At 40.4% G+C, this 13,976-nt stretch overlaps 1 protein-coding gene across 2 annotated transcripts; it reads left to right on the top strand.

The window, feature by feature from the left end:
• The first annotated feature begins 1,557 nt into the window (after positions 1-1,557).
• Positions 1,558-9,876, top strand: LOC139390717 (interleukin-12 subunit beta-like). 2 transcript variants are annotated; one of them, XM_071138037.1, is made up of 8 exons: positions 1,558-1,577; positions 1,772-1,886; positions 3,617-3,937; positions 4,056-4,158; positions 6,148-6,395; positions 7,842-8,011; positions 8,296-8,405; positions 8,809-9,876. In XM_071138037.1, exons 2-8 carry the CDS (start codon positions 1,772-1,774, stop codon positions 8,876-8,878), a joined length of 1,137 nt encoding a protein of 378 aa, XP_070994138.1. In that variant the 5' UTR covers positions 1,558-1,577; the 3' UTR covers positions 8,879-9,876. The 2 variants fall into 2 exon arrangements, with proteins under 2 accessions (XP_070994138.1, XP_070994137.1); XM_071138036.1 differs by having other exon boundaries at positions 8,296-8,871.
• The last annotated feature ends 4,100 nt before the right edge of the window (positions 9,877-13,976 follow it).

Here is a 13,976-nt window from a genome sequence, read left to right as displayed (position 1 = left end):
CTTCTCAGCTCTACCTGACACTGACTGACCCCTACTCAGCTCTACCTGACACTGACTGACCACTGCAGAACTGCTGTCCTTCTCAGCTCTACCTGACACTGACTGACCCCTGCAGAACTGCTGTCCTACTCAGCTCTACCTGACACTGACTCACCACTGCAGAACTGCTGTCCTTCTAGGCTCTACCTGACACTGACTGACCACTGCAGAACTGCTGTCCTTCTCAGCTCTACCTGACACTGACTGACCACTGCAGAACTGCTGTCCTTCTAGGCTCTACCTGACACTGACTGACCACTGCAGAACTGCTGTCCTTCTCAGCTCTACCTGACACTGACTGACCACTGCAGAACTGCTGTCCTTCTCAGCTCTACCTGACACTGACTGACCACTGCAGAACTGCTGTCCTTCTCAGCTCTACCTGACACTGACTGACCCCTGCAGAACTGCTGTCCTTCTCAGCTCTACCTGACACTGACTGACCCCTGCAGAACTGCTGTCCTACTCAGCTCTACCTGACACTGACTGACCACTATAGAACTGCTGTCCTTCTCAGCTCTACCTGACACTGACTGACCACTGTAGAACTGCTGTCCTTCTCAGCTCTACCTGACACTGACTGACCAGTGCAGAACGGCTGTCCTTCTCAGCTCTACCTGACACTGACATCACAATGGTTCACCATGGAATTGAGTGTTCTATTACAGATTCTACATTCTAACTAATTTATTAGCGTTTTAATTGAGTGATCATTACATACTATGTTGACAGTATATGACAACTTACCAATCTTTTCCATAAAACCGGTGCATTTATGTCACTACACTGAAAAGACAGCAATTCACTTGACTAATTCGTAGGTCTAAAACTGTACTGCACACTGTCAGGGAATTCCAATGTTAGCTACATTACCTCATTACCTCACTACCTTTCACATACCTGCAAAGGTCCATCATCACAGACAAACACGTCTCAAAGGAAGTGAAAGTAAAAGACGTGTTTCTCGCTCACCTGCGTTACATCACTTCCTCAGTCCCTACTCGGTCACATCATCTGTAGCCCATTGCCCAAGTATTACAGAATAGTAACATAAAACTAGTAAAGGCTTATATGAAACCATTTTCATTTCACTGCCGTTTACTGTGCAATTACATACCATGCTTACATTTATAACGTTATGGATAAGAAGGATAATAACTGCAATCAAAGTGAAGAGATTGATTTTGAAAGGGGATGGTTGAGGCTACAAGATCCAGATTATACTAAGAAATACTGTTGGCAACTAATAAAAACCTTTCAAAGAATACATGAAAGTCTTGGGATGTGTACGCAGCATATGGAAGTAAGAAAAATAAAGCTAGGCCATGCCTGAACAGTCCTCTATGACCATGCCTTATTTAGGTTCGATTAGAAAGTGGTTGAGTTCCTCGTTCTGTCTGTCTGTACTTTTCTCAACGGGGGAATTCTATTGGATGCTAAATGTCATCGTCATTGACACATATTAAAAAGCCACTGTTTAGACTTCAGCGTTATTCAGAGGACGTGTTGATCAGAAGATGTTTGATTGCTGTCTAAAGGTATGAACAATTTACGTTTAAATTAACTTGTTGGCCTATGAATTTATTATGCAGATCAATTATTCATTTTGTACATCATATTCTATTCATTATGAACACTTGCATGGGTAGAATCTTAGATTTTTATATTTAAAGTGATTTGACTAAACATGATTCTCTCTCTCTCCCTGCCTCATACTCTGTCTCCCACGTAGATGAGGTTTACTTTACTAAGCATCCTGCCTACTTTACTAGGCATTCTAATCCTACACCAGGCACAAAGCCAACGCCCCAAGTTCACTCAGAGCAGCTGGAATCTTCTACCCAATGGTAGGAAATCATCATCTCTGATCAGTACATGTATATTACTGTCATCTGTTAGATCAGTACAGTTTGTCACAATAATGTCTGCCTGTACACTTGTCAGTATGTTGTCATCTCATTATTAAGCAACGTATATGTGTTTCCACTCTGGTATAGTGCTTTCAGAAAGTATTCATACCCCTTGACTGATTCCACACACAATACCACATATTATACATAAGTATTCACACCTTGAGTCAATACTTGTTATAATCACCTTTGGAAAGGATTACAAATGTGAATTTTTCTGTGTAAGTCTCTAAGAGTTTTGCACACCTGGATTGTACAATATTTGCACATTATCCTTTAAAGAATTCTTCAAGCTCTGTCAAGTTGGTTGTTGATCACTGTTAGACAGCCATTTTCAAGTCTTTCCATAGATTTTCAAGCCGATTTAATTCAAAACTGTAACTAGGCCACTCAGGAACATTCTATATAATCTTGGTAAGCAACTCCTGCTGAAAGGTCAATTTGTCACCCAGTGTCTTTTGAAAAGCAGAATGAATCAGGTTTTCCGCTAGTATTTTGCCTGTACTTAGCTCACTTCCGTTTCTTTATTTAGGCTTGCCATAACAAAGGGATTGAATACTTACTGACCCAAGACATTTCAGCTTTTACATTTGAATTAAGTTGTAAAATGTTCTAAAAACAAAATTCTACTTTTATATTATAGGGTATTGTGTGTAGGCCAGTTACACAAAATCTCAATTTAATCCGTTTTAAATTCAGACTGTAACACAACAAAATGTGGAAAAAGTCAAGGGGTAATTAATACTTCTAAAGGCACTGTCTATAAAGATAACTTACTGTAGTTCTATTTTTGTTTTCCCAGTCCGGAGTGTAAAGCTATGTGTATGTCAGTTCATTATAAGGCTATATACAGTTGAGGACCTTTATATGTTTGTGTTGATGAGCTACAGTCAGATCCCAAATTATTGGCACCCTTGAAAAAGTTGAGCAAAAAATATTGTATAAAATACATAATACAAATGCTGAACTACTGTATCTTGTACGCTCAAACAGATGGAATAATTATATTATTTTATACAATTAGTCAGAGAAAGAGATTTTGTTCAACAAATATGATTTTTTTCTCTCAAAAAGCTATTGATCAAAATTATTGGCACCCGTGTTTTTAACAGGATAACTAACGGGCACTGAGCTTTTTTCTAAAATGTTTTGAGATTGGAAAACACATTAGAAAGGATACTAGACCTTTCCATTCCTCCATACAGAACCTGTCCAGATCCTTGATATCCTTTGTCTGCTCTTATGGGCTGGCCTCTTCAATTCAAACCACAGGTTTCTGATGGGGTTCAAGTCAGAAGACTGAGAAGGCCATTGCAAAGTCTTGATTTTGTGGTCAATTTAGAAAGAGGCTCAGTGCCATTATCCTTGAAAGGGGAGGTATTGAAAAGTATTGACAACAGGGTTCCCAATCATTTTTAACAATCTTAAAAATAAAAAAAATGATGCTTGTTACACAAGATCTCTGAGCAATTGTATTAGTATAAAATAATATGATTCTCAAAATAATTTGAGCATACAATATAGTTCAGTATTTTTATGATATATTTTATACAGTATTTTTATGATATATTTTAAACAGTATTTTTTGCTCATCTTTATCAAGCGTGGCAATAATGTTTGACCTGACTCTATATGTTGGTGTTGATTGATGTGTGTGTTGTCACCAGTTGTTGTGGTGAACGTAGACGGCTCACTGGTTCAGCATCCTCTAACCTGCCTGGGTTCCTTCAACCGAGAGGAGGAGGGTTGGAGGAGAGACAATGACTGGGTGTGGCGGAGAGATGGAGAGGAGGATGAGGAGATCATATGGATGATGGATGAAGAGGAGAAGAAGAAGGGGAACAGCTTCCTTGTCAACCTGGAAGAGAGAACTGGAGGGGGGATCTTTACATGTCACAGCCTGGATAGAACCCTCCTGAAGAATACTACGGTGCTGGTCAAACACCTGGACGAAGAGAAACGCATTCTAGAAGGATCCACCAGAACAGGTATACAGGATGTCTGTCTGTCATCCGAAATCAAGTAAAATATTGTTTTTCCTATTCATTATCCAATTCTAACATGACATCTTCTGTCTCTCTTCTGTTTGTTTGTTTCTGTTCTAAGGCTTTATGAAATGTTCAACACGGAACTACCAAGGAGAGTTCCACTGCTCCTGGAAATTCACCCCTACACGTTTTGGGACTGTTATGTTTGTCAAAGTGGCACGGTACTATCACCACCAACCTTTTCTATGTATTACTACTACACTATTGGAAAGTAGAAGTAGAACCATGCAGGGTTCTTCCATTTGAACCATTTTTGGTTCTGGATAGAACCCTTTGCAGAGGTTTCTATCTAAAACCCTCTATGTAGAGAACCCCCTGTATAATATACCATGGTTCTACCTAGAACCCTCTGAAGGGTTCTGCCAAGAACCTTCTGTAATGTGTTCTACCGATAACCCTTTTATCTATGAAGGGTTCTTCCTAGAACCCTTTATGAATGGTTCCACCAGCCTTTATAATTTTATTATTAAATTACATATATCATAAGGCCTGTCTTTGATCGCCTAGTTATAGCCTAACAAAGTGGTGTTTGGAAGCTCCTGGTTCACAGGCCACATCAGGACTGCAAATCACATTATGCTGGCTTGCAAAGTCTTATTGACTTTAAACTCTTATTGAAATCCAGCCAGAGCTAGAATATCCAACAAGTGGAATATGTTATCACTTGCTACCTGCATTCAGAATAACTGCCAGGGTAGAGAAGATTGAATTCTGAGTCTAGCTCAATCATCTATACTGGAACAACCATCTCAGTAACAGGTGCAATAAATCCAATAACTAACAGATTGGATACGTTTATAAAACTGTATGTTATTTATCTTTATGTAGCATAAAATTAATCAATCAATCAATGTATAGAACATGCAAAAACACAGATATATCAGTAAAACAAACAATTAAGTAAATCTCCCTGCAGCCCCCTGAGTGGCGCAGCGGTCTAAGGCACTGCATCGCAGAGCTAGAGGCGTCACCACAGACCCACGTTTGATCCCGGGCTGTAACACGGCCGGCCGTGATCGGGAGTCACATAAAGCGGTGCACAATCAGCCCAGCGTCGTCCGGGTTAGGGGAGAGTTTGGCCGGGGGGAGGGGGGTTGTCTTTGGCTCATCGCGCTGTAGCGACTCCTTGTGGCGGGCCGGGCGCCTGCAACCCGACCTCGGTCGTCAGTTGAACTGTGTTTCCTCCGACACATTGGTGCAGCTTCCGGGTTAAGCGGGTGGCTGTTAGGAAGCTTGGTTTGATGCTTCATGTTTCGGAGGACGCATGACTCGACTGTCACCTCCCGAGCCCGTTGGGGACTTGCGGCGATGAGACAAGATCGAAATTGAGGAGAAAAGGGTGTCAAATACAACAAAATATTAATAATTCTCTCCCTGTAAGAGAGCATGCTGGGAAATATTATATATGGTTCTATGTAGAATCATTCTTGCCTTCTGAAGAATCATCAAGAAATCCTTTCTTACAAAAATGGTTCTTAGGATGTTAAATGGTCTAGGTAGAACACTTTGTCTTACAAAGAACTCCTGTCTTCCAAAAAGGGTTCTTCTGATTGAAGTGGTTCTTGGTAGAACCCTCTTCCTCCTCACAGAACCCGTTTGGAACCCTTTTTTCTAAGAGTGTAAACATTCTATGGGTCTGACTGTTGTATAGTGCTATAGTGCTGTATAGACTATAACATGTGACTCTATTGTATAGTGCTATAGTGCTGTTATAGTCTATAACATGTGACTATTGTATAGTGCTATAGTGCTGTATAGTCTATAACATGTGACTATTGTATAGTGCTATAGTGCTGTATAGCCTATAACATGTGACTATTGTATAGTGCTATAGTGCTGTATAGTCTATAACATGTGACTATTGTATAGTGCTATAGTGCTGTATAGCCTATAACATGTGACTATTGTATAGTGCTATAGTGCTGTATAGTCTATAACATGTGACTATTGTATAGTGCTATAGTGCTATATAGACTATAACCTGTGCATAATAACTTACAGTATTGACTTGACTTCAAATGAAATATTACTGAATGGACTACTGCAATGTAAAATATTACTGAATGGACAACTGCAATGTCAAATATTACTGAATGGACAACTGCAATGTTACTCTACTTTTATTCATCCATTTCTTGGCTTTTCTATAGTGGCCTGTCTGATGCGGAGAACATCAGCTGTTCTGTGGACGCCAGTGGACGCCAGTGGACATGTTCCTCTTCGTCTGGCCAGAGTGACATCATGTGTTCTGTGAACAGTAGTGGACTGGGGGTGTCCTGTGTGGACAGACAGTATTGTCCCTATGCTGAGGAGACTGACCGGATCACCCTGACCATCTACATGAGGACTAACTACCTGCTGGAGGAATACTCCAAATGCTTCTACATATCAGAGATAGGTGAGGACACGCACACACACACACACACACACACACACACACACACACACACACACACACAGAGAGAGAGACACACACACGCGCACACACACACACACACACACACACACACACACACACACACACACACACACACACACACACACAGAGAGACACACACACACACACACACACACACACACACACTTCTACTTATCAGACATAGGTGAGGACACACACAGAGAGAGAGACACACACACACAACACTTCTACTTATCAGACATAGGTGAGGACACACACAGAGAGAGAGACACACACACACAACACTTCTACTTATCAGACATAGGTGAGTGTTAAAAGGGGTCCTTGTTACAGTCATAAGGGCAGACATGCTGCAAGAGGCTGGCAGGATCAGGTGCACAAGTTGTATTTTAGGCTACTTAAAGGTGACAATAATGGTCTAGGTGTGCACTTCACTATATTTACCAACTAATAAAACAATTATATTTACAAACTTCACAATGTAAGTGGTCTCTGAAAATAAAAAGCTTTGGAGCTGGTAAACCTGTTTATCCCGTAGCAAACATTTAGAATGCAGAAACAAAGCTCTCTAAAATGGCAGGAGTTTGTAGAGCACTAGTGCAGAGACGCACTACTAAAGTCTTCGTCACCGCCTCTATATACACTGAATAAAAATATAAACGCAACATGTGAAGTGTAAAAATCCCTGAAATTTTCCAGATGCACAAAAAACGTATTTCTCTCAAATTCTGTTCACAAATTTGTTTACATCCCTACTGGTGAGCATTTGTCCTTCGCCAAAATAATCCATCCACCTGACAGGTGTGGCATATCAGGAAGCTTATTAAACAGCATGAGCATTACACAGGTGCACCTTGTGCTGGGGACTATATAAGGCCACTCTAAAATATGCTGTTTTTTCACACAACACAACGCCACAGATGTCTCAGGTTTTGAGGAAGTGTGCAATTGGCATGCTGCCTGCCGGAATGTCCACAAGCGCTCTTGCCAGAAAATGTAATGTTCATTTGTCTAGCTGCCTCCACCGTCGTAGTAGAGAATTTGGCAGTACGTCAAACCTACCTCACAACTGCAGACCACGTGGATGGGCCTGGATTGTGATTAGGGCCTAATACATTTATTTCAATTGACTGATTTCCTTATATGAATTGTTACTCAGCAAAATCTTGGAAATTGTTGCATGTTGCGTTCATATTTTTTATCAGTATACAAATATATTGCACATATACGTAGGCCTATCAGAAGATTAAATGCTGAGAGTTTGTTGGTTTACATGCTACTGAAAGTTAGTTTGATAGTGCAGTGTTAGTAGAAGTAATGGTAATATTATCTATCCCACCTCTCTCCCTCTCCTTCCTTCCCTCACCCTCCCTCTCTCTCTCTCTCTCTCTCACTCGCGCACATGCTCTCTCTCCCTCTCTCCAGTGAAGCCAGACAATGTATCCATTAAGAAGGTGAACAGCAGTACTATAGAGTGGAGCTATCCTGTCTCCTGGAACAGACCCATCTCCTACTTCCCCCTCTCCTTCCAGGTCAAAGAGATCGAAGGCAGAAAGTGCAAGAATGGGTGCACGTGTGATTCTCCCTACACAGAGGTGAGGACTACTGTCTACATACTGTACATCCTACTAACCCTTGTCTCCGGAGCTTTTTGAGGGCCATTGCACCAAGAGATCCAGCCCGTGTATTAATAGGCTCATACACTTCAACTAATAGACGTGGTCACTCTGGTCCCTGGTTCAATTCATTAGAGCACACCTTAGCAAAACGTTTTGCAACGAAAAGGAGCATTTCTTATTGGACAAGTTCATGTAGTCCCTGCGTCAGGCCATTTTCCTCCATTTGGTGCTTAATGAATTTAACCTCTGTGTTCCCCCAGGTTCACACCACAGAGAGCAGCCAGTGGTCAGTCAAGGCCAAGGTGACGGTGTGTGTCAGGGCCCAGGATGCCCTCTGTGACTCCCCCTGGAGCGACTGGACAGAGTACAGGTCAGTACCACACTCTCTGGTCTACTGTATTCAGCAGAACCTCTCCTCGAGGACCCCCAGCTGTTCCATGTAGTTGAACTATTGAAGAGTTAACACACCTGATTAAATCTGTCAACCAATCATCAAGCCCTTGAATAGTACTGAATCAGGTGTGCTAGTTCAGGGCTACAACAAAATAGTGAAACAGCTACCCGAGTAGAGGGTTAAAAACCCTGCTGTTTCATTACGGAGACATTGAGCTACATCTACACTACCAGGGTTAGGTTCATTTTGGTTTTCCATTCAGTACATTCAGTAAGTGGATTGAAATTGGAAAATGCGCCTTTGTTTATCAATTCAAGAATTTAATTTCTGAGAAGACGTTGCAGAACAACACGTTTTACAATATGATGTGATTTTTCAGACTAAACAACAAGGGAAACAAGAGGGGGAGGCGGGAAAAGCAGAAGAAGAAGAAGAACGTGTCTCAATAGTATATCTTTACCATACTGATGGCCATCAAATATTAACCTATTCATTCACTCTAGTTTGTAGGCATTCACACTCTAAAACATCCACTATGACAAAGGTGACTTAATTGACACTCTAAAACATCCACTATGACAACGGTGACTTAATTGACACTCTAAAACATCCACTATGACAAAGGTGACTTAATTGACACTCTAAAACATCCACTATGAAAAAGGTGACTTATTTGATACTCCATTATGACAAAGGTGACTTCATTTACACTCTAAAACATCCATTATGACAAAGGTGACTTCATTTACACTCTAAAACATCCATTATGATAAAGGTAACTTTGTTGCCAAGATCATTTCTTGACACAAATTTCACTTTTACAATCTTTATACTTGTTATGAAATGTATTTAGTAATATTTATGATTATTTATTTATTAATGTTGCTTTTTATCTTATAGAGTATGACATGACATGCAATAACATAAACTGAAATGATAATTTTGTGACTTTAATACTATAAATCAAAATAAACGTACAGACCTGCACTTACAGTAGATGTGTTAGAGTTCTTTCCACTACTCTGTGCTCACAATCTTTAATGACTTTCAGGATAAGAAAATAACAACTTGAAATCAAGCATCAATGAAAAGGAAGTAATGTAGGACTAATCTCATTGTTAAATGCAATATAAATACCTACTCTAATACACTTCCTTTGTCTCTGACAAACCACAACAGGATGTCCAGGAAACTGGTTGGAAGGCTTAGACCAATGGCGTGACACTTGAGGTTTCTCAATCACGGTGACTGTTGCTTTTCTCTCTATTTATCCAACTTAGGGTTGTGAGGTTGCAGGGATGGAAGTTATTTTGCAAGACTGCATGAGGTGCACTGACTCATTCATCTATATGGTCCATACTTCTTTGAAAACATTTAGACCAATTTATTGAACTTACAGGCAACAAATGATTAAATCATTATGGCAGGAGACTATAACACATTGTTAAGTACATCAATGGACCGTTAGGAAATCACTCTACCAACTATCATCACCGTGCTCTTAAGGTAATCACTCTACAAACTATCATCACCGTGCCCTTAAGGTAATCACTCTACAAACTATCATCACTGTGCCCTTAAGGTAATCACTCTACAAACTATCATCACCGTGCCCTTAAGGTAATCACTCTACAAACTATCATCACTGTGCCCTTAAGGGAATCACTCTACAAACGATCATCACTGTGCCCTTAAGGTAATCACTCTACAAACTATCATCACCGTGCCCTTAAGGTAATCACTCTACAAACTATCATCACCGTGCCCTTAAGGTAATCACTCTACAAACTATCATCACCGTGCCCTTAAGGTAATCACTCTACAAACTATCATCACCGTGCCCTTAAGGTAATCACTCTACAAACTATCATCACCGTGCTCTTAAGGAAATCACTCTACAAACTATCATCACCGTGCCCTTAAGGTAATCACTCTACAAACTATCATCACCGTGCCCTTAAGGAATCACTCTACAAACTATCATCACCGTGCCCTTAAGGAAATCACTCTACAAACTATCATCACCGTGCCCTTAAGGAAATCACTTTACAAACTATCATCACCGTGCCCTTAAGGAAATCACTCTACAAACTATCATCACCGTGCCCTTAAGGAAATCACTCTACAAACTATCATCACCGTGCCCTTAAGGAAATCACTCTACAAACTATCATCACCGTGCCCTTAAGGAAATCACTCTACAAACTATCATCACCGTGCCCTTAAGGAAATCACAAATATTATGGACACATTAGAAATAGTGGATATTTGGAGACTAAAAAACCCCGACCTAGTGAGATATACATGGAGGAGACTTAATCAAGCTGGTCGTCTTGAATACTTTCTTGTCTCTTTCTCGCTTGCATCAAAGATTTTAAAAGTTTGAATAGGAGACAATACGATCGGATCATCATCTAATTGACATTCACATAACTTATGGATTTCCATGTGGACGGGGATATTGGAAATGTAATCACAGTTTACTGGAGGACAATTTATTTTGAACTAAAACAAAATAATTTATAACTGAATTATTCCAGTATAATATAGATTCAGCAAATCCCCTTATTGTTTGGGAGACCTTAAAATGTACCTTCAGAGGTCATTCAGTTCAATATTCATCAATAATAAAACAACGTTTCTGGCTAGAGACAAGATTAACAAGGGAAATCCATGAACTATTAGTACAGGTAGATAGCAATAAAAACGATACTACAGAGATGCAAAATAAGTTAGAGGAAAAACAAAAAGAACTTGAGGAACTTATTCAAGAATGATCTAATGTAATCTATTACAAAAATAAAGCAAACTGGATGGAATATGGAGAAAAATGCACAAAATTCTTCCTGAATCTCCAATACGGGAATACTAACAAAAACAATTTGCAGAAACTCGGAGTCATCTATGATACTCTGAATGACATTTTAAAAGAGGAAGGTAATTATTTTAGGCAGATGTTCTCTTTTCCGTCTCATCCTCTCCCACTGAATGAAGATTACGGTAAGGAATTATTTCGAAATACTACAGTATAAAAAATACAAAATGAACAAATGCACAGAAAGATCAGTGCGAAGGCCAAATTACAAAGGAAGAACAAAGGAAGATCCAAGAGTACAACCAATTGATTATAGCATTACCCCAAAACTGGAGGAGGCAGGTGGTAGCGGGAGGAGGCAGGGAACTGGTCTGTCTGCCCAATATAAAGGATCAAAACTGGAGGAGTCAGGTGGTAGCGGGAGGAGGTATGGAACTGGTCTGTCTGCCCAATATAAAGGATCAAAACTGGAGGAGGCAGGTGGTAGCGGGAGGAGGTAGGGAACTGGTCTGTCTGCCCAATATAAAGGATCAAAACTGGAGGGGGCAAGTGGTAGCGGGAGGAGGTAGGGAACTGGTCTGTCTGCCCAATAGAAAGGATCAAAACTGGAGGAGGCAGGTGGTAGCGGGAGGAGGTAGGGAACTGGTCTGTCTGCCCAATATAAAGGATCAAAACTGGAGGAGGCAGGTGGTAGCAGGAGGAGGTAGGGAACTGGTCTGTCTGCCCAAAATAAAGGATCAAAACTGGAGGAGGCAGGGAACTGGTCTGTCTGCCCAATATAAAGGATCAAAACTGGAGGAGGTAGGGAACTGGTCTGTCTGCCCAATATAAGGATAAAAACTGGAGGAGGCAGGGAACTGGTCTGGGGGACAGTGTTTTTACAACTAATGCTGGTTTGTCAGAGGCTGATGCCGTGCAGGTGTTTGTACACATGCATATACACACACTCTCAATCAAATAAACACAAACAAGAACACACAAATACATGTAATAGTGCCAGACATGCACACAAACATATACAGTTGGCATTGCTGTTATGATTTCAGTTGTCTTTGATGTCCTTTGTTTATAAAAAGTGTGTGCGAGCAAGGAGGCCTACAAACCTGATTCAGTTACCCCAGCTCTGTCAGGAGGAATGGGCCAAATTTCACCCAATTTATCGTGGGAAGCTTGTGGAAGGCTACCTGAAATGTTTGATCCAAGTTAAACAAGTTTATGAGTTTATGTAAACTTCTGACCCACTAGGAATGTGATGAAAGAAATAAAAGCTGAAATAAATCATTCTCTCTACTATTATTCTGACATTTCACATTCTTAAAATAAAGTGGTGATCTTAACTGACCTAAGACAGGGAATTTTTACTAGGATTAAATGTCAGGAATTGTGAAAACTGAGTTTAAATGTATTTGGCTAAGGTGTATGTAAACTTCTGACTTCAACTGTATACAGTATATACAGTACCAGTCAAAAGCTTGGACACACCTTCAAGGGTTTTTCTTTATTTTCACTATTTTCTACATTGTAGAATAATAGTGAAGACATCAAAACTATGAAATAACACATGGAATCATGTAGTAACCAAAAAAGTGTTAAACAAATCTAAATATATATTTATATTTGAGATTCTTCAAAGTAGCCACCTTTTGCCTTGATGACAGCTTTGCACACTCTTGACATTCTCTCAACCAGCTTCATGAGGTAGTCACCTGGAATGCATTTCAATTAACAGGTGTGCCTTGTTAAAAGTTAATTTGTGGAATTTATTTCCTTCTAAATACATTGGAGCCAATTAGTTGTGGCAAGGTAGGGGTGGTATACAGAATCTAGACCTATTTGGTAAAAGACCAAGTCCATATTGTTGCAAGAACAGCTCTAATAAGCAAAGAGAAACGACAGTCCATCATTATTTTAAGACATTAAGGTCAGTCAATGAAACTTTCTTCAAGTGCAGTCGCAAAAACCATCAAGCGCTATTATGAAACTGACTCTCATGAGGACCACCACAGGAAAGGAAGACCCAGAGTTACCACTGCTGCAGAGGATACATTCATTAGAGTAAACTGCACCTCAGATTGCAGCACAAATAAATAAATAAATAACAGACACATCTCAACATCAACTGTTCAGAGAAGACTGTGTGAATCAGACCTTCATGGTTGAATTGCTGCAAAGAATCCATTGCTAACGGACACCAATAATAAGAAGAGACTTGCTTGGGCCAATTAGCACAGCAATGGACAATAGACCGGTGGAAATCTGTCCTTTGGTTGTATGAGTCCAAATTTGAGATTTTTGTTTACAACTGCTGTGTCTTTGTGAGACGGGGGGGTGCTTTGCTGGTGACACTGTCTGTGATTTATTTAGAATTTAAAGCACACTTAACCAGCATGGCTACCCCAGCATTCTGCAGCGATACGCCATCCCATATGGTTTGCGCTTAGTGGGATTATAATTTGTTTTTCAACAGGAAAATGACCCAACACACCTCCAGGCTGTTTAAGGGCTATTTGATCAAGAAGGAGAGTGATGGAGTGCTGCATCAGATGACCTGGCCTCCACAATCACCCGGCCTCAATCCAATTGAGATGGTTTGGGATGAGTTGGATTGCAGAGTGAAGGAAAAGCAGCCAACAAGTGCTCAGCATATGTGGGAGCTCCTTCCAGGTGAAGCTGGTTGAGAGAATGCAAAGAGTGTGCAACGCTGTCATGAAGGGAAAGAGTGGCTACTTTGA

Source organism: Oncorhynchus clarkii, chromosome 31 (assembly GCF_045791955.1).
Source record: "Oncorhynchus clarkii lewisi isolate Uvic-CL-2024 chromosome 31, UVic_Ocla_1.0, whole genome shotgun sequence".
In the NCBI taxonomy this organism is placed as follows: domain Eukaryota; kingdom Metazoa; phylum Chordata; class Actinopteri; order Salmoniformes; family Salmonidae; genus Oncorhynchus; species Oncorhynchus clarkii.
Note: the sequence above shows the minus strand (reverse complement) of the source record. Positions and strands in the feature narration are given on the sequence as shown.

Coding starts and splice junctions, on each gene's coding strand:
- LOC139390717 (XM_071138036.1), top strand. CDS start 1,772: ATGAGGTTTACTTTACTAAGCATCCTGCCTACTTTACTAGGCATTCTA. Junction 3,938..4,055: donor AGAAGGATCCACCAGAACAG/GTATACAGGATG, acceptor TTCTGTTCTAAG/GCTTTATGAAATGTTCAACA. Junction 6,396..7,841: donor CTTCTACATATCAGAGATAG/GTGAGGACACGC, acceptor CCCTCTCTCCAG/TGAAGCCAGACAATGTATCC.